Genomic DNA, 23,194 nt, shown 5'->3' on the forward strand with positions numbered 1-23,194 from the left:
AGACAGACCACAAGGACAGAGAGACAGACAGGTGCTTTAGGGTAGACAGAGAGTAAGACTAGAAGGACAGACAGGAGGAACATAGAGATGCAGCAGCAGGCTGAGATCTCTTCATCAGGTCTCATATCACTTCCTGGTGTCTGGCTCTGGCTCCAGCTCCAGCATTCCCAGCATTTGATTCCCTCAGACAGGACCAGGGTGCACCAGACACAATCTTCAATATTTCAGTATGGCAGAATGTGTGGGTGCTACTACGCCCACTGAGCATGGACCTTATTACTGGCCTGTCTCTCACAGGGAGAGGGAGAGGGAGAGGGGAGTAACACACACGCCCGGACGCACGCACACACCCACACACACACAGGCTCCATGGAGTGATTGCTGCTTACCTGCACTACCAAGATGCACATGCCAATGGTTCCCATGAGATGCTTATTGTCATCGAGCCACTCCTCCACCTTCTCATAGCAGCCCTAGGGGACAGAGGGACAACAATAGAAGTGTGAACAGAGACTAGCACTTGACAGAGAGAGAGAGATAGAAAGGGGGAAGGATGCGGGTGATGGAGAAGATATAGAGGAATAGTTAGTGACTTGATAGAGATGAATAATGGTCTGTTGAAAATGGCAATTGAAAAGCACTTTAACACGATCAATTCTGAATGTGGGAAGACATTAAATATTTCAAACAAACAAGAGTACTGGGAAAAGAACACAGATGCAGTTAAATCACTGTAGCTATCATCTCTGGTTCATTCATACTGTTAGATGTTATCGCAAGTTCATTCGCAGGTCACTACTACTATCTCCATCTGGCTGGGGGAGTTTGTTATAGTTTCAGCTGTTACAATGTGTCCTGTCTATGCTGAAACATGCATGACTTTATCTGGCCACCCCCGCTGGGCAGGATTACATGGTAGATATTAGAACTACACATCCCATAGGGCTGGCAGTCTGTCTTCTCTATTCTAATTTGGTCTATTTAATTTGGATTGTAACGAATACATCTTCTACACTTGAGTGGTGAACAAACCACAACAATAAGATTTTAAATGTACTATCTGGGGATATGGAGGGAACAAGAAGTCCCTGACTTTGTATTGTAAAAGCAAAAGTTTACATGGTGACCAAAAATGCAGGCCACTTAAAATCTTAATGATATTCAAAACAACATCATCCTTATCTCAACACACTTGCAAAGTAACTACTGTATAGTAATATAATAATCTATTATTGCACCTTTTTTTCTGAGCAGAAAAGTACTCTTTGTTTTCCCAGGCTTGTCACACTGACATTGGATTGTTGCATATGACCTACAGATGTACATTTAAGTCACTTAGCAGACACTCTTATCCAGAGTGACTTACAAGAGCAATTAGGATTAAGTGCCCTGCTCAAGGGCAGATTTTTCACCTGGTCGGCTCGGGGATTAGAACCAGCGACCTTTCGGTTACTGGCACAACGCTCTTAACCACTAAGATACCTGCCGCCCCGTAGGATCTTAATTTGAGCCAGTTTGCTACAGCAGGGAAATAATCCTGCAGCAACAAGACATGAATAATTTTCTGGATTACAATTAATGGACAAGGGAAAATCAAGTCTGAAATTTCAAAGTGAAAATTACAAACTTAAGAAGCCTTTTAAAACAAGTATTAAATATTGTGACGGTGACTGCCCATTGCCCGCAGTGCCCACCCAGCGCCCAGTGTGCCCACTCACCCGTGTCCAAAACATGTTGGTGGAGTTGCGTCCACATTCTTGGTAGTGCTCCTGGCAGCAGCGGTCAGGCACCATTTTCTCCTTGAGGGCCTCGTGCCAATCTGTGTACCCTACCACCCCACAGCACTTCCACTGCAAGACACACACACACACACACACACACACACAGGGAGGAGAGGGAAAAGGAGTCGTTAGTGCTACCTGTTTGTGAGTCCAGAGTCCTCAAACCAACTCTGATAAATACCACAGTAAGTAGTCTACTGTAAAGATTTACACTCCCTGTACGATGCTGTCCCTATGTACAGTTGAAGTCGGAAGTTTACATACACCTTCGACAAATACATTTAAACTCAGTTTTTCACAATTCCTGACATTTCATCCTAGTACAAATTCCCTGTCTTAGGTCAGTATGGCCACTCCAATACCTTGACTTTGTTGTCCTTAAGCCATTTTGCCACAACTTTGGAAGTATGCTTGGGGTCATTGACCAAGCTTTAACTTCCTGACTGATGTCTTGTTGCTTCAATATATCCACATAATTTTCCTTCCTCATGATGCCATCTATTTTGTGAAGTGCACCAGTCCATCCTGCAGCAAAGCACCCCCACAGCATGATGCTGCCACCCCCGTGCTTCACGGTTGGGATGGTGTTCCTCGGCTTGCAAGCCGCCCCTTTTTCCTCCAAACATAACGATGGTCATTATGGCCAAACAGTTCTATTTTTGTTTAATCAGACCAGAGGACATTTCCCCATGTGCAGTTGCAAACCGTAGTTTGGCTTTTTTATGGCGGTTTTGGAGCATTGGCTTCTTCCTTGCTGAGCAGCCTTTCAGGTTGTGTCGATATAGGACTCGTTTTACTGTGGATATACAGTGAGGGAAAAAAGTACAAAGAAATTATCAGTATATAATTTTAATGGTAGGTTTATTTGAACAGTGAGAGACAGAATAACAACAAAAAGATCCAGAAAAACGCATGTCAAAAATGTTATAAATTGATTTGCATTTTAATGAGGGAAATAAGTATTTGACCCCCTCTCAATCAGAAAGATGTCTGGGTCCCAGGTGTCTTTTATACAGGTAACGAGCTGAGATTAGGAGCACACTCTTAAAGGGAGTGCTCCTAATCTCAGTTTGTTACCTGTATAAAAGACACCTGTCCACAGAAGCAATCAATCAATCAGATTCCAAACTCTCCACCATGGCCAAGACCAAAGAGCTCTCCAAGGATGTCAGGAACAAGATTGTAGACCTACACAAGGCTGGAATGGGCTACAAGACCATCGCCAAGCAGCTTGGTGAGAAGGTGACAACAGTTGGTGCGATTATTCGTAAATGGAAGAAACACAAAATAACTGTCAATCTCCCTCGGCCTGGGGCTCCATGCAAGATCTCACCTCGTGGAGTTGCAATGATCATGAGAACGGTGAGGAATCAGCCCAGAACTACACGGGAGGATCTTGTCAATGATCTCAAGGCAGCTGGGACCATAGTCACCAAGAAACAATTGGTAACACACTACGCCGTGAAGGACTGAAATCCTGCAGCGCCCGCAAGGTCCCCCTGCTCAAGAAAGCACATATACAGGCCCGTCTGAAGTTTGCCAATGAACATCTGAATGATTCAGAGGAGAACTGGGTGAAAGCGTTGTGGTCAGATGAGGCCAAAATCGAGCTCTTTGGCATCAACTCAACTCGCCGTGTTGAGACCCCAAGAACACCATCCCCACCGTCAAACATGGAGGTGGAAACATTATGCTTTGGGGTGTTGTGACTTGGTGTATAGAGAGAATATGAGAGGGCCTAGAACTGAGCCCTGGGTGTCCCCCAGGGCTCAGTTCTAGGCCCTCTCCTATTCTCTCTATACACCAAGTCACTTGGCTCTGTCATATCCTCACATGGTCTCTCCTATCATTGCTACGCAGACGACACACAATTAATCTTCTCCTTTCCCCCTTCTGATAACCAGGTGGCGAATCGCATCTCTGCATGTCTGGCAGACATATCAGTGTGGATGACGGATCACCACCTCAAGCTGAACCTCGGCAAGACGGAGCTGGAGGACTGCCTGCTCCATGATCTCGCCATCACGGTTGTGTCCTCCTCCCAGAGTGCAAAGAACCTTGGCGTGACCCTGGACAACACCCTGTCGTTCTCCGCTAACATCAAAGCGGTGACCCGATCCTGTAGGTTCATGCTCTACATCATTCGCAGAGTACGACCCTACCTTACACAGGAAGCGGCACAGGTCCTAATCCAGGCACTTGTCATCTCCTGTCTGGATTACTGCAACTCACTGTTGGCTGGGCTCCCTGCCTGTGCCATTAAACCCCTACAACTCATCCAGAACGCTGCAGCCCGTCTGGTGTTCAACCTTCCCAAGTTCTCTCACGTCACCCCGCTCCTCCGCACACTCCACTGGCTTCCAGTTGAAGCCTGCATCTGCTACAAGACCATGGTGCTTGCCTACGGAGCTGTGAGGGGAACGGTGTCCCACTGGCTATCATAAGGTGAATGCACCAATTTGTAAGTCGCTCTGGATAAGAGCGTCTGCTAAATGACGAAAATGTGTTTTTCTGCTAAGGGGACAGGACAACTTCACCGCATCAAAGGGACGATGGACGGGGCCATGTACCGTCAAATCTTGGGTGAGAACCTCCTTCCCTCAGCCAGGGCATTGAAAATGGGTCATGGATGGGTATTCCAGCATGACAATGACCCAAAACACACGGCCAAGGCAACAAAGGAGTGGCTCAAGAAGAAGCACATTAAGGTCCTGGAGTGGCCTAGCCAGTCTCCAGACCTTAATCCCATAGAAAATATGTGGAGGGAGCTGAAGGTTCGAGTTGCCAAACATCAGGCTCGAAACCTTAATGGAGATCTGCAAAGAGGGGACAAAATCCCTCCTGAGATGTGTGCAAACCTGGTGGCCAACTATAAGAAACGTCTGACCTCTGTGTGTCTCCCGAGTGGCGCAGTGGTCTAAGGCACTGCATTGCAGTGCTAGCTGTGCCACTAGAGATCCTGGTTCGTATCCAGGCTCTGTCGTAGCCAGCCACGACCGGGAGACCCATCGGGTGGCGCACAATTTGCCCAGCGTCGTCCAGGGTAGGGGAGGGAATGGCCGGCAGGGATGTAGCTCAGTTGGTAGAGCATGGCGTTTGCAACGCCAGGGTTGTGGGTTCGATTCCCACGGGGGGCCAGTATAAAAAAAATCATAATAATGTATGCACTCACTAACTGTAAGTTGCTCTGGATAAGAGCGTCTGCTAAATGACTTAAATGTAAAATGTGATTGCCAACAAGGGTTTTGCCACCAAGTACTAAGTCATGTTTTTCAGAGGGGTCAAATACTTATTTCCCTCATTAAAATGCTAATAAATTTATAACATTTTTGACATGCGTTTTTCTGGATTTTTGTTGTTGTTATTCTGTCTCTCACTGTTCAAATAAACCTACCGTTAAAATTATAGACTGATCATGTCTTTGTCAGTGGGCAAACGTACAAAATCAGCAGGGGATCAAATACTTTTTTCCCTCACTGTAGATAATTTTGTACCTGTTTCCTCCAACATCTTCACAAGGTCCTTTGCTGTTGTTCTGGGATTGATTTGCACTTTTCGCACCAAAGTACGTTCATCTCTAGGAGACAGAACGCGTCTCCTTCCTGAGCGATATGACGGCTGCGTCGTCCCATGGTTTTTATACTTGCGTACTATTGTTTGTACAGATGAATGTGGTACCTTCAGGCGTTTGGAAATTGCTCCCAAGGATGAACCAGACTTGTGGAGGTCTACAATTTTTTTTGATTTTCCCATGATGTCAAGCAAAGAGGCACTGAGTTTGAAGGTAGGCCTTGAAATACATCCACAGGTACACCTCCAATTGACTCAAATGATGTCAATTAGCCTATCAGAAGATTCTAAAGCCATGACATCATTTTCTGGAATTTTCCAAGCTGTTTAATGGCACAGTCAACTTAGTGTATGTAAACTTCTGACCCACTGGAATTGTGATACAGTGAATTATAAGTGAAATAATCTGTCTGTAAACAATTGTTGGAAAAATTACTTGTGTCATGCACAAAGGAGATGTCCTAACCGACTTGCCAAAACTATAATTTGTGGAGTGGTTGAAAAACAAGTTTGAATGACTCCAACCTAAGTGTATGTAAACTTCCGACTTCAACTGTAGATTCAAGAAGCCCATAGCATATTTGAAGAAACATTATGGACTTTCCATACCGGATGTTCCGTTAATAATACATTTTTAAACATCCATGGTAAATCCCGCAAAAATTGTTTCAGACGAAGGCTTCACTATACAATAAATACATTTATGCACTATCCTGAGGTGAACTTGAGTCCACATGAAAGTCATGATGATCCCAGAGTGTGTTCACATACTACAAACCTCTGCTTGGATTATGTTCCATGCGTTCCTAAGGCCTACGTTGTTGTCTGTGTTGTACAGAGACAAGCCATCCTTCAGGTCCTGCTTGGCATTCTCACTGACCTGAGGACAGAGCACAGACAACACATAAACCTTGGTTACAACAATACTTGCTTGGCATTCTCGCTGACCTGAGGACAGATAACACAAACCTGGGTTAGATAGATGGCTTCAGGTGAGCTAGAAATCCAGGAGAAACATTGGATTATACCGTATATCTATTTGAATTTGATTGACATCACTCGAATCCCTCCACTGGGCTTACATTTAAATATGCCTTTTGGCATAGCTATAGCATTGGCCTCTCGACTGGATCTTAACAATACGACTGGTGGAGATACATATTTCATCACACGTGTTAATGAGACCAATGCATACAATCAATGCATACAATGCACTAACTGTCAGTCGCTCTGTGCCATTCACTTCAATGGGGGGGAAATCTTGTACTTCTACAGACACAGTACTTACGTTTTAAAATGTAAATATGATACAAATTGCCTTCCCCAGCCTCTTTCCTTCCTTCTCGTGAAATAATCGGCACACACTCCTCAGTCAGACACAGTGGAAATTCCGAATATAATGACTCCCATATCCGCTCACCGCCTACAGTATTCCAACGGCAGTTTCCCAGCCCTCTAGGCATACAAGGCTGCTGTGGAACAGCCGCCGATTATTTCACGAGAAGGAAGGAAAGGGGCTGGGGAAGGCAAGTAGTACAAGATTTCCCCCCCATTGAAGTGAATGGCACAGAGCGACTTACAGTTAGTGCATTCATCTTAAGATAGCTGGGTGAGACAACCACATTGTTATTAAAGACTGGCTCGTTGTATGGCATAAAGTGAGAGGACCGGGCATCAAAGTACAATTCTGTTTGGACAGGAACTGAGCAGCTGGAGAATAACAACACTAATGATGACAATCACTTCTTGCTGAAGACATTCAAAAATAAGATTCCCCTTTGAAAGACCAGAAGACGTCCCCTACTATTCACTGTCACAGTTAGCGAGCCACAGCAAAACATTTGAACTCATTTTAATTATCTTGAGTGGTGCATACTGATTCATAATCAGTGCGAAAAAATTACAATTTTTCTACTATGTAATAAGTGTAAATAAACTATTTGCTGAATTAATCATAAAAGAGGAATTTGCTTCTTCATAGTAATTATAATTTCACAAAGATAAAAAGTATTCATTAATCATGCATAACGCACTTAAATTCTCCCAAATCTTTGAAATAAGATGACTATAATTTCGAATCATCATTTTTTCTCCCTCTCTCTGCCAAAGTGGAGCAGTGTGTGCGTAATGTACCTCGTCAGCCGGGAGGCATCATCATATCTGTCTTTGTGCAGGGAAAAGAGATGGAGAGTACTATCATCCATCTCTCCCTCTCTCAGCCCCATGTCTCTCTACTCTCTCCCTCCTCCCTACCCCTCTCCTCTCTCTTGCTCATTACTGCTCCCACAGCCACACAATCACCGGAGAGAACAGGGGACCAGTCATCATTGAGCCCAAAAGCCCCTTCTTCGAACCTGGCTTGAAATGCAACATAATGATCTAGTTTTTACCACAGTTAATGAGGCATACTAATGACTGCAAAACAAACGACGGGCTTGATCTCTCACTATTTTGACCCATTTTTCTCTCTTCACAGCAGAAATGGATACAAACACATATTTGTGTGAGTTCTGATAAAACACTTGACTCAAGTCTATACTGACGGTGAAGTTGTTCTCTGATAGCAAAACTATGCCGTTCCTAGAGAAAACTATCACGCATCACTCATGATGAGATTAACTTTCCTCAGCACCCATCAAAATGCATCAACAGAATACCTCAAGGAGACATTGACAGAGCGTAAAATCTCTCTCATTATGGAGCACACTGTACTGGATTCCTCTGGGCTGCAGATCCACCTGCATCAGCAGAATAGAATGGGAGAGAGAGAGGCCATCCATCATGGCCAGGCCAGCCAGGGGGCTGCAGGCTGGAGCCAGGGACAAGTGGATGGGATGGACAGCGAGAGGGAGTGAGAGGGAAAGGCCATTACACTACTGTAAGTGAATAGATAAGGAGCCAGCTTCCCTCCGGTCACCGTGTCTCTCCGGTGTCGGAGGCAGACAGACACACTGTAACACATAGGTGGGTTGTGTTGTTTGGTGTCAATGTGTCCTGCCCTGGCTGCAGGGAGCTGCTGGGCCCAGCAGGGAGATGCCATTTTGGCAAAATAAACAAAGAAACAAACAGCGCTGTCAAAAAAGCCCCTATGACTTCCATTACTCTGTGTGGCACTTAGTATTTCAAAAGCAGTTGGAATCCCGTTTTGGTGCTGTTCATTTCAAACGGGCATAGCTACATATCATCATTCCCACTGCCTTCTCAAGGATAACGCACCATGAGAGATGGTGAATAAAGGTCCATTAGAAGATACTAATCTCTTTGGACAGTAGAGCCACTTTCCTGTGTTGTCAGAATGGGGCCCTGGGCCTATGATGTCTGGCCCCTGAGGACCAGTGGCTCTGGGATCACTGTAAAGTGTTTCAGAGCAGACAACCAGTGTGAGAGGGAGGAACACTGCCGCCCCCTGCTTACTAATGACCTACAGACCTGGGGGATGCCTGGCTCCTCTGGCTCCTTTGTCACGGAAGACCATGGCCATGTCCGAAATCTCTCTTGCCTACTACTTACTAAAACGATATACTGTGTACTTATCATACTATTTTTCTTACTTTTTAACTCTACATTGTTGTGAAAGGGTTCATAAGTAAGCATTTCACGGTAAAGTCTACACCTGTTGTATTCGCCGCATGTGACAAATAAAATGTTATTTGATTTGATTTGACTACATACTATTTAGAATGTACTATTTAGTAAAAATGTATGCAGTAAGCAACAAATATCAACGAACTAGACATACTGAGAATGCGTAATCTAAAGCACAATTGCGTAGTTTCCCACCATTCGTTCATTTTGGTATAGCCCGTCCTCTTAAGACGCTTCTCTTCCTCAATAGTGTGCAGCGAATTCTACCAGATGAAAAGCCTAAATGAGTATGACATCCTGGCATTTAAAGCATACAAATGTTTCTAAATATCAAATACCATAAAAATGTATATTTTCGCATACCCAAGCAGCCTACTACTTAGACCGCAAGTACAGGTATTCGGACACGGACCATGATTTTCCTCTGTCATGGAAGACAATGGCTTTCTCTCTCTGGGGCTTGGGTCACTATGGCCAGGTGAATGCAAAGAGAATAGCTTTTTAGTATCAAAGCTTTTTTAAGTAGAATATCCCGTTTGAAAATGTAAAACATTTTTTGGAGTACATTGCCCATTGTTTTGTTCACTTTTAGAAGTGACATGTTTACACGCATGAAGTGACATGTTTACATGCTACGCTTTTCTTATTTGTGGTGCAGGGAATTACAGCCCCAGAGTTGACTACTTTGTAGAAAAGATAGCTCCAACACACACATCACCTCCGCTACCACTGTTTATTGTGTTGATGTTACAAGGTCAGATATTTAGTGGAAATGAAAATGAGAATTACATGACATAGGTAGCTTACCTGGACAAATAAGGGTTACATTCAGGTAAAAAGAGGTAAGGAAACCGCTAAAGGCTGTGTGACTTACCACACATCTTACAGCTTACCTTGTGGTGCCTTAATGCTCACTGAGGGAGAACTATATTGTTGATCAAAGAGAAAGGATTTCTTAGACCTCCACACTTTCAAATCCCCACAGCCAAATCCTAGCGTAATCCCCTATACCTGTTCCTCCTGACCTGCTCCTGTTGGATATGTTCTAACCACAGATCACTGAACACTCCGCTACCTGGCCAGGGCTGCTACTGAGCACACCTGGGATCAGATACTATTCACTATCTTTCAAATACTGTTAGTGTTTGCTCTAGCCTTCCATTAATTGCCAGATGTTCAGGTTTTGCACTTATATTCTATTGGTTCCATTGAGACAGGCAAGCTCAATCAAGCCCAACTAAAGTATTCGAAATGATTTCAAATAGTATTTGAACCGAGGTCTGCTACTGAGACCCAGCCACACCACCTGGGACACTCTAGGATACAGACAGACACGCACAGGTGCCCATGCTAAGAGCTGGCACAACAACACTCAGCCAGGCTGGGTCCCAAATGGTATCAGTCACATGGTTTTGAATGGGACAGAGCGCCACACCCAGTGTCCCTTGCCAGTGCTCACGCACATACTGTACATGAGACACTTAGCCAGATTGGGTCCTACTGTATGTTTGGAACTTGTCCCAGTGCCCCACCCAGTGTCCCTCGCCAGTCCTCACATACAGTAAGACACTCAGCCAGGCTGGGTCCCATCCCATGTCTGTCAAATGGTTTGGAACTGGTCCCAGAGCCCCGCCCTATCTATGCCCCTCCCTCATCAGTCCACATACACAGATCTCCAGTGACTTGAACACTAACAGCTTGTTCACTGTCCCTCTAATAGAGAGAAACAACAACAAAAACAACAGGGCAAAGCCAAGAAGCCAAAAGATCCCAACAACACAAGCTCATTAATAGAGCTACTCTAATCTCCCTCTGGTTAAGGTCAGCGCTGACTGCAGGGGGTCCTGGCTGTGGACCGACAGACAGGGCAAGAGAGTGTAATTGAGGGTGGATGGTGGATAAATAATGCATGGGAGGGGATTTATAGTACAGTACTACTGTAACTCTCCCCATTTGTTCAGCACTGTGAAATGCCAGAGGGGCTCACAACCCCATACACATTAAAATGCTGTTGTGGTCTTCTAGCAGGGGCAAGCAGGAGCAGCCAAACCTCCAACCACGTCTGAACCCCACTAAGCTCAACCATCACCCCGTCCTCCCTGATTCTCCATCCTCCCTTTCCCCAAATCAAATAAAATGTTATTTGTCCCATGCTTCGTAAACAACAGGTGTAGACAGCGAAATGAAATACTTACTTACAGGTCATTTTCCAACAATGCAGAGTTAAAGATAAAGATACAAATAAAATAAACAATAGAAATAGTGACATGAGGAATGAATCATGCATAACAATAACGAGTAAAAATAACGTGGCTATATACAGGGAGTACCAGAACTGTCGATGTGCAGGGGTACTGGTAATTGAGGTAGCTATGTACATATAGATAGGGGTAAAGTGACGAGGCAACAGGATAGATAGTAGCAGCAGTGTATGTAGTGAGTGTGAAAGAGTGTGTGTGTGTGTGTGTGTGTGTGTGTGTGTGTGTGTGTGTGTGTGTGTGTGTGTGTGTGTGTGTGTGTGTGTGTGTGTGTGTGTGAGTGAGTGAGTGTGTGTGTGTGTGTGTGTGTGGCGTCAGTATGCATGTGTGCGCATGTTATGTGTGTGTTTGTGTGTGTGTGTGTTTGGGTGTCAGTGTAAGTATGTGTGAGTGTGTGGGTAAAGTGCAAGAGAGTTGGTGCAAAAAAGGGTCAATGCAGGTAGTCCGGGTAGCCATATGATTAGCTATTTAGCAGTCTTGTTTTTTTTTTTTTATAATATGTTTATTATTTTCCAATAAAAATAAAGTAAAAGAGACAGCAATACAAACAATGACATTCATTGTACTGTTGGATGGGATGGCCAGTTTAGAGGACAAAACAAAAGTTAACTCACACATACACAAAATAAAACAAAATCCTATTAGGTGGTACGTGTATAAGAAGACAGCATATAGTCATTACAAGCAGTGTAGTTCAGCCAAAAATAAATATTGAGTGGAGTACAGCACAGAGTAGCAGCAGATCGTCAGCCCAGTTATGAAGCGGGACTAGACCATTTATCCAGTATCGGCTGCCATATTTTGTAAAACAATGGACTTCTATTGGAGGTGTTGTATCGAATCTTTTCCATATGGATTACATTCCCTAAATCCCGTAACCACATTTCAAAGGTAGGTACAGTCTCCAATTTCCAAAATTGCAATATGAGCCTTTTGGCTAATAGAGTACAAAGAGAGACAGCTTTCCCCTCCTGGTTATTCCCATCAACTGTACCAAACAGAGCGATCAATGGGTCTGGGGCTAGAACTCTATCAAAGGCCTTAGATAAGTAATCAAAAATGAGAGCCCAGTAAGCCTGTAATTTAGGGCATGTCCAGAATAAGTGGGACAACGTCCCCTCCTCCTGCTTGCACCTCTCACACAGTGGTGAGTTGTCCGGGAATATTTTATGCAGTTTTACTTTTGAGTAGTGTAACCTGTGTATCACCTTAAACTGTACAAGGTTGTGTCTGGCATTCACTGAACTGCGGTTTATATTCCTGAGAGCTTCTATCCAGTCCTCATTTGAGATTTCTGAACCAAGTTCTTGTTCCCAAGCCCTTTTAATGGTGTCTGTGGATACCTCTATGTGGGCCTGTAGCACATCATACAGTCTGGAGACCGACCCTTTTGAATGGGGTTTGACAAGGATCAAGCTATCTAATGTAGGACTATTTGGCTTCATGCCATACTGTGGGATGTGTGTCCTTAAGAAATTCCTGATTTGGAGGTATCTGAAAAAATGTGTTGTTGGCATGTTGAACTTTGCCTGTAGTTGTTGAAATGAAGCTAACTGACCATCTATGTATAGATTACCAATTGTTGTGAGCCCCTTCTCCCTCCACTGTGAAAACACCACATCATCCATTGCAGGGTGGAAAGCATGATTCCGGCTAATCGGGCTGTCTATGTACACAGTGGGTATGTTAAGAAAATCCCTAATCTGTTTCCAGATCCTAAGAGTATGACAAATGACTGGATTGGAGTCATAAGTGGCTTTTTTCACATATGATGGGCTATTAACAAGTGCAGGGAGTGAGGAACGTTGACAGGAGGCCTGCTCAATCAAAAGCCATGAAGGCATATCCTTCCGTCTCATCTCAGGTAAACTTTCCCTCCAGAAAGACACAATGTTCAGATTAGCAGCCCAATAATACAGTTTGAAGTGAGGAAGGCCAAAGCCCCCCTCTATCTTGTACTTGCATAAATGCTTCTTTGCAATTCTGGCTGCCTTGTTATCCCATAAAAATGGAGTTACTATTGAATCCAGTTTCTTAAAATAGCTTTGTGGTATGAAATTGGGTAGACATTGGAAGAGGTAAAGAAACCTGGGTAGGACAACCATTTTAATAGCGTTTATACGACCAACCAAGGAAATAGGCAGAGTTTTCCAGAAATCTATATTTTGTTTAAGCTGATATATTTTCATGTCCCAATTCACTTTCAATAGCTGGTCAAGGTCTCTTGTCACTACAATGCCAAGGCTTGTGAACTTGTCCCTCACTGTTCTAAACGGGGTAGATTGCAGAAATTGCATATCCACAGGCCGTGATATTGGCATCATCTCACTTTTTTGCCAGTTTATCTTGTAGCCAGAGAAGGAGCCGAATGTGTTTATCAAGTTAAGTAATGGTGGAATAGACGTTTTAGGCTTGGACAAAAACAAAAGAACATCGTCTGCATATAGGGAAATTTTTGTGCTGTGTGTCTTTTATTTTAACAGAGGCTATATCGGCACATGCCCGAATGCGCGTAGCAAGGGGTTCCATGGCTATAGCGAAGAGAGCAGGCGAAATAGGGCACCCCTGTCGGCACCCCTTGAACAGGCGGAATGACTGCGACATTTCCTGATTGGTCACCACGGACGCCATTGGGTGTGCATAAATAATTCTTATCCAATTAATAAATTCCTTTCCAAATCCGAAATGCTCCAGAACCGACATCATATACTTCCACTCAATCTGATCAAACGCCTTCTCTGCATCAAGAGCTATTACCACTGCCTCAACTTTATGATCATGATACATTACGTTGAAAAGGCGTCTCAAATTGTAGTATATATGTCGGCCCGGGATAAAACCTGTCTGGTCAGGGTGTATGATGTCGGAAATATATTTTTTTCAATCGGTTTGCCAATATCTTTGTCAACACCTTGTTTTCTATGGGGGAGTAACGACACGGGGCGATACTGACGACATCTCCATGGAATCTCTATCTTTTTTCAAGATCAGGGCTATTGTAGCCTCATACAGTGTTTGTGGGAGTTTGGTATTTTCTTTGGATTGTTGAAACATTCGCAGCATAAGTGGAGATAGACTAGCGCAGTACTTCTTATAGAATTCTATTACATATCCATCGGGCCCAGGGGGCCTTGCTGTTTGGAAATTGTGCTATCGCTGTGTTAATTTCATCTAAGGTTATCCCTGCATCGAGTGCGGCAGCTGCCCCCTGTCTAGTTTAGGAAGTTCACAATCAGCGAGAAAGCGTTCCATAGTTTGTGGATCAGTAGCATCGCATTTTGATTGGTATAGCTCTGAGTAAAACTGTGCAAAGCATTTATTAATGTCCTGCGGATCTGTTACTATTTTACCCTTCTTGTCTTTTATTTTGTGAATAGCTCTAGATGCTTGTACATGCCTTAGCTGTCTTGCTAATAATTTATGTGGTTTGTCCCCCAGTTCAAAATAACTTTGTTGCGTTCTAGCAAGTAAAGAGCCCACCCGTTTCGAAAGGATGGTATTGTATTCATACTTTAACTTTGTGATCTTCTCAAGGACTGTATACGAGGAATTTGTCCTAAAAACGTTCTCCTGTTCCCCTAACTCTCTTTCAATTTCTCTCAGCCTAGTATTGGCACGTTTCTTCCTCTCTGATGTACAGTGGGGAAAAAAAGTATTTAGTCAGCCACCAATTGTGCAAGTTCTCCCACTTAAAAAGATGAGAGAGGCCTGTAATTTTCATCATAGATACACGTCAACTATGACAGACAAATTGAGGAAAAAAAATCCAGAAAATCACATTGTAGGATTTTTAATGAATTTATTTGCAAATTATGGTGGAAAATAAGTATTTGGTCACCTACAAACAAGCAAGATTTCTGGCTCTCACAGACCTGTAACTTCTTCTTTAAGAGGCTCCTCTGTCCTCCACTCGTTACCTGTATTAATGTCACCTGTTTGAACTTGTTATCCGTATAAAAGACACCTGTCCACAACCTCAAACAGTCACACTCCAAACTCCACTATGGCCAAGACCAAAGAGCTGTCAAAGGACACCAGAAACAAAATTGTAGACCTGCACCAGGCTGGGAAGACTGAATCTGCAATAGGTAAGCAGCTTGGTTTGAAGAAATCAACTGTGGGAGCAATTATTAGGAAATGGAAGACATACAAGACCACTGATAATCTCCCTCGATCTGGGGCTCCACGCAAGAGCTCACCCCGTGGGGTCAAAATGATCACAAGAACGGTGAGCAAAAATCCCAGAACCACATGGGGGACCTAGTGAATGACCTGCAGAGAGCTGGGACCAAAGTAACAAAGCCTACCATTAGTAACACACTACGCCGCCAGGGACTCAAATCCTGCAGTCCCCCTGCTTAAGCCAGTACATGTCCAGGCCCGTCTGAAGTTTGCTAGAGTGCCTTTGGATGATCCGGAAGAGGATTGGGAGAATGTCATATGGTCAGATGAAACCAAAATAGAACTTTTTGGTAAAAACTCAACTCGTCGTGTTTGGAGGACAAAGAATGCTGAGTTGCATCCAAAGAACACCATACCTACTGTGAAGCATGGGGGTGGAAACATCATGCTTTGGGGCTGTTTTTCTGCAAAGGGACCAGGACGACTGATCCGTGTAAAGGAAAGCATGAATGGGGCCATGTATTGTGAGATTTTGAGTGAAAACCTCCTTCCATCAGCAAGGGCATTGAAGATGAAACGTGGCTGGGTCTTTCAGCATGACAATGATCCCAAACACACCGCCCGGGCAACGAAGGAGTGGCTTCGTAAGAAGCATTTCAAGGTCCTGGAGTGGCCTAGCCAGTCTCCAGATCTCAACCCCATAGAAAATCTTTGGAGGGAGTTGAAAGTCCGTGTTGCCCAGCGACAGCCCCAAAACATCACTGCTCTAGAGGAGATCTGCATGGAGGAATGGGCCAAAATACCAGCAACAGTGTGTGAAAACCTTGTGAAGACTTACAGAAAACGTTTGACCTGTGTCATTGCCAACAAAGGGTATATAACAAAGTATTGAGAAACTTTTGTTATTGACCAAATACTTATTTTCCACCATAATTTGCAAATAAATTCATTAAAAATCCTACAATGTGATTTTCTGGATTTTTTTCCCTCATTTTGTCTGTCATAGTTGACGTGTACCTATGATGAAAATTACAGGCCTCTCTCATCTTTTTAAGTGGGAGAACTTGCACAATTGGTGGCTGACTAAATACTTTTTTCCCCCACTGTATAAGAAATAATGTAACCTCTAATCACAGCCTTTAGAGATTCCCAAAGGGTGGAGTCGTCAACATCCCCCGTGTCGTTAGTACTGAGGAAAAAGGCAATCTGCTCCTCCAAATACTGACAAAAAGCCTCATCTTTCAACAGGTATGCGTCTAAGCGCCACGGTCGCCGACCTGTCGACATATTGTCGAGTTTCAGCACCATGGACAGAGGAGAGTGGTCCGTAATTAGAATGGGGTGATAGGTAACCGACTCAGCTGCTGAGATTAGTTTGGAGTCCAACAAAAAATAGTCAATTCTGGAATATGATTTATGAACTGATGAGAAGAAAGAATAATCCCTGTCTGTTGGGTGCGTCAGTCTCCAAATATCGACAATGTTAAGGTTTGTCATCAATGTATTTAGACAGACACTGGCATTTGATTGTTGAAGTGACCTTGATAGCTGTTTATCTAAAAGAGGGTCTAACGTACAGTTAAAGTCACCTCCAACAATAACACTTGTATCCGAGATATTTGGTATGGCCTTAAATACCCTTTGAAAAAATAATGGATCATCGAAGTTGGGTCCATATAAATTGACCAAGGTTATTGGTTTTGAATTCAGTGTACCAGCCACAATAATATACCGACCATTAGGATCTGAAATCGAGGTTGAGTAAACAAAAGGAATGTTTTTCCTTATCAGGATTGCTACCCCTCTCGCTTTTGCATCAAAGTTAGACTGGTATATCTGACCGATCCAGCCGACTCGTAGCTTGGCCTGCGCGGGGCGTTTAATATGAGTTTCTTGAAGAAGCACTATGTCAGCACCCAGTGATTTAAGATGAGAAAAAAACCTTAGCTCGTTTCACGACATGCCCTAATCCATTACAGTTCCAGCTGACTATCTTTATTCCACCTGGTCTACTCTGTGCTCGGTCACTATGTGGCATTTCTTATTTTAAAGCAAATTGCTGCTGTCATACAAAACCCAGAAGAAAAACGTCCCGCCGTGCGGGAGCTTGTCATGCCACCTGTACTAATAAACGTGAACATAAAACACAGACCCCAACCCCCCTCCCCGTCCCTTTACTGAGTGACTTCCCCAAACGAAGCACTCCTTGGCTAACACACAAACGTTAGGGTGTCTAGACATAAAGCTTGAACTAACTGCGTCGTCTATAGATGCTCCGCATATAAACTAATATTAAATAACACTTAACTTAACTCTCATGTTAGGGGGTGAGTGGCGCTAAAACATGACATGCCAAACAATGCTATATTAGCCACAACATCTCACCTATCCTATAAGTCCCAATTTCTGATCTTCTGATCGAAAAGACATAGGCCGGAAATTCAATTCACACACATTCCTGGCCTGTATTTGGCCATTTAGCCTGCTGGCACAGCCGTTCTGTATCCTCAGCCGGGGAGCTTGCTTGTCAAGAACAGATCTGCCTCTTTTGCGTTGTCAAACGTACGTGTTGATCCCTCGACTGTCACCTTAAACCGGGCTGGGAAGAGGAATCCATATCGGATGTTGGCCGCCCTGCATTTGTTGCGTACCTCATCATACTCTTTCCGTTGGTTCCTCACCTCCAAGGTAAGATCTGGGTAGAAAGACACCCTGGCTCCGTTGTAGTTAAGGGGGAACTTTTGACTAGCCAGCTTGAGGATGAGATCCCTGGTGTGGGGATAGTGCAGCCTTACAATGAATGGCCTTGGTGGCCCGCCTTTGGCCGGCTTCGTTGCCTGTGCTCTGTGTGCGCGGTCGATCAGGATGGCCGTTTTGAAGTGTTCACTCCCCAGCAATGCCGGTATCAGCTCCGAGACAAATTCAGTGGGTTTCCCTTTCTCCGTGTCCTCCTGGATCCCACATATTCGGATGTTCTGGCGTCTTGAATGCGACTCGAGCATTTCCAGTCGGGCCTTCAGGGTTTTGTTGTCATTTTTGAACGTTGCGCACTGTTTCTCTATGTCCTGTAGCCTGGCCTCGTGATCGATTGTCGTCTGCTCAACCTCGTGCACCCTTCCCTTAGTTGCCTTCACAGTTTCGGCCAAAGGCCCAATACTCTTTGAGATATCAGCCAACCTTGTGTCCACCTTCTTGCTTAGTGCGTTTATGGCAGCCAGTATGTCACTTTGAGTAGGATCTGTGGGGAACTCTTGGAAGCTAGCCTCTTCAGCTAGCTCCTCGTGGGTCGGCGACGTTGAAATTGGTTCGTTGTCTATCTCATTCCAATTATCTTGTTTAGCGCCCCCTTTTTTGTTGCCTTTTCCCTTTGTCATATTTGTTTGAAGTTATAGGTTGTGAGAGGTTAAGATAAATATTAATTTGTTTCAAAATTGAGCGGAGCTCTAGCAATGCACGTCTACTCCATAGCACGCTCTCTAGCGCCCCCCCAGCAGTCTTGTTTAACAGTCTTATGGCTTGGGGGTAGAAGTTGTTCAGGGTCCTCTTGGTTCCAGACTTTGTACACTGGTGCCGCTTGCCGTGCGTAAGCAGAGAGAACAGTCCATGGCTGGTGTGGCTGGAGTCATTAGCGTTAGCATAGAGTAGCTGACCTAGAATGAAGCCACGGCGCTGAAGACAGATGGGAGTCATTTTGTCTCTGGCCTTGCCATCTGCTGTAGTCAGATAGTGGGTCACTGCAGGGCCAGTAGTAGTATACTGGAGTAGTTTCATCAGAGATGAAGCCTGTGTTTGCTTATTTTGCACTGCAGTGGAAAGAGACGTACCTGAGTATCTGCCATACCTGGAGGCAAGACTCCCACTGCAGAGCCACCATGGGAAAAGGGGAAGATACTAGCCTGGAATTAAAAACTGATATGCTATGTTTCAATGGTGAAATGAAGCATATCAGCTAGATTCCAGGCTAGGAAGATACTCCCATACTCCAGTGAACTGACATATTCAACGATGGTCTGAGAGTAGTTAGCACCTCCCCATCATGCACTATCACAAACATCAGAGCATACTCACTCATGATTTAATAATATCACTCGTTTGAAACAGTAAAATATCAATTTTTGAGTCTCAATTGGTAGACGGCCTAAGTGTCTGCATATCGTTTAGACTTTCAGTTAATAAATGCCTTGTGATTTCCAGATCAAATAGCCTTGGTAAATTAGCCATTCTTCTGATCGCAGAGCTCGAGGATGGGGGCGAGCCTCACACGACATACCATATAGCGAGAGAGAGAGAGAGAGAAAAAAAAGAAACAAAGAAAGAAAGATATCATACTCTCCATACTCTCTCCTCATCATTCTCAGATCCAATAGCCTCATGTAATCTGAATACACAGTCTGAATAATCCTGTGCTGAACCATTCCTGATCTGAAACAGAGTTCCTGAACCAAGGAAGCAAGAAATGCCACATTCAATAACACGCAATCTGCAGTAACAGCTTCACATTTTAATGACATTTCAAGACCAATAAAGGGAGATACATTTCAGGCCATCAGCGTTATCGTCACTTCATCTAACCTTAATGTGCAAGTGGAGATACACACAGGAGACAGAGGACTCATAAACCACTGGAGCTTTTGACTGGTCATCTAATGGCGCCAGAGGAGATGGCTGCCGTTTTACGGCCCCCTAACCAATTGTGCTTAAATGTGTGTTTTTTCTTGCGTTTTGAAATGTATTCTGTACATAATGTTTCTGCCACCGACTCTTATGACCAAAAAGAGCTTCTGGATATCAGGACAGCGATTACTCACCTCATATTGGATGAAGATTTTTTATTCAACGAGTCGGCACGCAAAGGATATTCTACAGACACCCGACAAGGCCCAAATCCGCGTCATTCGCATGAGAAAGAGACTGATATATCGTGAACGTAGGTCGGGGTGCCTTGTAAGGATCCGACGGCGAGCGAGTAATCTGCCTCTTCCATCAGTCCTATTAGCCAACGTACAATCATTGGAAAACCAAATGGATGACCTACAATCACGGATATCCTACCAACGGGACATAAAAAACTGTAATATCTTATGTTTCACAGAGTCGTGGCTGAACGACGACATGGATAACATACAGGGTTGTGAGTTCGTTTCCCACGGGGGGCCAGTATGAAAATGTATGCACTCACTAACTGTAAGTCGCTCTGGAAAAGAGCGTCTGCTAAATGACTAAAATGTAAAAATAAGCTGTAGACCACACTATTTACCAAGAGAGTTTTCATCTATATTTTTTGTAGCTGTCTATTTACCACCACAAATCGATGCTGGCACTAAGACTGCACTAAATGAGCTGTATACGGCCATAAGTAAACAGGAAAACGCTCATCCAGAGGCAGCGCTTCTAGTGGCCGGGGACTTTAATGCAGGGAAACTTAAATCCGTTCTTCCTAATTTCTACCAGCATGTTAAATGTGCAACCAGAGGAAAAAAACTCTAGACCACCTTTACTCAACACACAGAGATGCGTACAAAGCTCTCCCTCGCCCTCCATTTGGCAAATCTGACCATAATTCTATCCTCCTGATTCCAGCTTATAAGCAAAAACTAAAGCAGAAAGCACCAGTGACTCGGTTAATAAGGAAGTGGTCAGATGACGCAGATGCTAAGCTACAGGACTGTTTTGCTAGCACAGACTGGAATATGTTCAGGGATTCGTCCGATGGAATTGAGGAGTACACCACATCAGTCACTGGCTTCATCAATAAGCAATAGCAAGAAACCAAGGCTTTTGCGATTACAGAAGTCAACAAATGATAGCGCCTGGGGGGGTAGGAGTGATACTGGGAGCTACAGGGCCTGGGTTAACCTCTACATCACCAGAGGAACAAAGGAGGAATAGAATAAGGATACGGCTAAAGGTTTTAAGAACTGGTCTTCTAGTGCGTTGGGTACAGAGAATAAAAGGAGCAGATTTCCGGGCGTTGTAGAATAGATTCAGGGCATTATGTACAGACAAGGATATGGAAAGATATGAGTACAGTGGAGGTACACCTAAGCATTGGGTAACTATGAAAGAGATAGCATCACTGGAGGTACCGATTGAGCCGGTCTCCGCGTGTATGGGGGGTGGGACAAAGGAGCTGTCTGAGGCTGGTTGAGCTTGGGGCTGTAGAGTGAAATTGTATAATAAGAACTAACCCAAACAGCAATAGGCTAGGCATATTGACATGGGAGAGAGGCATAACGCAATCACAGGTGTTATTCGAGAGGGCTAAGACAACAACTGGTAATGGCGACAAAAGTTTGGGCTGAGGCTAAACAGTTAAACAGGATGGGGTACCGTGTAAAGGAACAGTCCAGCAGGCATTAGCTGTGTAGCTGAGTGATCATAAGGTCCAGTGAACAGCCCTAAGTCCGGGAGCAGTGAACAGCACTAAGTCCGGGAGACGATTACATCGTCAGAGCAGTCGTGATGGATCGGCAGGGCTCCGTGTCGACACTAGGAGGTCCCGTCCGGTTGACAGAGAGGTAGATAGCCGGGAGATGGGCCTGGCTCGAAGCTCGCGCAAGGCTAACTGGTACGTCGGGACAGTGGTGATTAGCCAACAACAGCCATTCGGTTGCAGCTAGCTAGTTGCGATGGTCCGGTATTAAGGTCCAGTGTTTCAGTGATTCCGGCAGAAAATCCGATATGCTCTGGGTCGATAGCACGCTGTGCAGACTGGCCGATATTTGTCCAGGCTAGAGCTGGCTGGTACGTAGTGCAGGCCACGGACAGTGGTGAAGACCGGTAACAGTGTCTAATAGCAAGTAGCTAGTTAGCTGGCTAGCTGGCTAGTTTCAGCCGTAGGTTCTTGATAAAAATAAAGAAATAATAGAATCCGTTCCACATTGGGTGAGGCGGGTTGCAGGAAAGTATATTTAGTTAAAGGATGGAAAGTGAGATAGAGAAATATATACGAAAAATAAAAAAAACAGGCTATTTACACGAGGACACAACAGAATACACGACCACACTACCATGCCATCTTGAATGCTTAGCAGGACACCTATCTTCATCTTTAGATCTTAATTAACAAGATTACATGGACAGAGGGGACCTGATCCTATAATCAGCACTCACCAAGTCCCCCTGTGTATTTATACCTGGTAAAATAAGGGTAAAAAAAATAAAAAATAATAAGATATAATCTAAAAGGAAAAACTGATCCTAGATCAGCACTTCTACTCTGAGTCTTTGTGCATACGAGCCCAGGCTTCTCTGACTGATGATCACCCCACACCTTCACAGGTTATCTGAGACTGCTGTACTGCTGACAAGTACTCTCCTATAAGATCCTTTGGAAAGGCTCTCATTTGGGTTTACAATATTAAGCTGGTGATATCTGCAGAAAATACATATTGACTCCTGATGGTGTGTGCCTGCCTGCCTGGGAGACAGGGAGAGATTCAAATATCTGAATGGATTGGGTGCTAACTGCTAAGTAATTCCTTTATCTGTTGGAGAAGCTGAATTTGAGCAATAACCTCAGAACAAACATAATTAACTTATGTCCCGGAGGGAAACGACTTTGAATATATAAAGAACGGGGAAAAATCGAACTCATACAATGCCCTTGGAAAAAATTGGATAATTTCACCATTTCATTGCTGGTCCATTTGACCTACACAAAATATATGTTTATTCTGCTTATATACTGTTGTTTACTCACTGTGTATGTACAGTATATACTGTATTCTCGACATAGCTCATCCCAATATAACTACTACTGTACATACCATTTTCTTTCTGTCATTTCTTGATTTATTGTTTAGGAAAAAAATGGTGTGTGTATTTGTATTGTATTTCTGTGACATTCTACTGCACTGTTCGAGTTAGTAACATAAG

At 44.0% G+C, this 23,194-nt stretch overlaps 1 protein-coding gene across 3 annotated transcripts in view; it reads right to left on the minus strand.

The window, feature by feature from the left end:
• Positions 1-23,194, minus strand: part of LOC121532285 (tetraspanin-9) — a 280,383-nt gene that overhangs the window by 6,163 nt on the left and 251,026 nt on the right. For all 3 annotated transcript variants that reach the window (XM_041838138.2, XM_041838139.2, XM_041838137.2), the window contains 3 exons: positions 6,130-6,231; positions 1,719-1,850; positions 390-473 (listed from right to left, as the gene is read on the minus strand). In XM_041838138.2, coding sequence (XP_041694072.1) covers positions 390-473; positions 1,719-1,850; positions 6,130-6,231 — 318 coding nt within the window. The remainder of the gene's footprint in view (positions 1-389; positions 474-1,718; positions 1,851-6,129; positions 6,232-23,194) is intronic.

The sequence above is a fragment of the Coregonus clupeaformis genome, chromosome 19, assembly GCF_020615455.1.
Source record: "Coregonus clupeaformis isolate EN_2021a chromosome 19, ASM2061545v1, whole genome shotgun sequence".
NCBI lineage: Eukaryota > Metazoa > Chordata > Actinopteri > Salmoniformes > Salmonidae > Coregonus > Coregonus clupeaformis.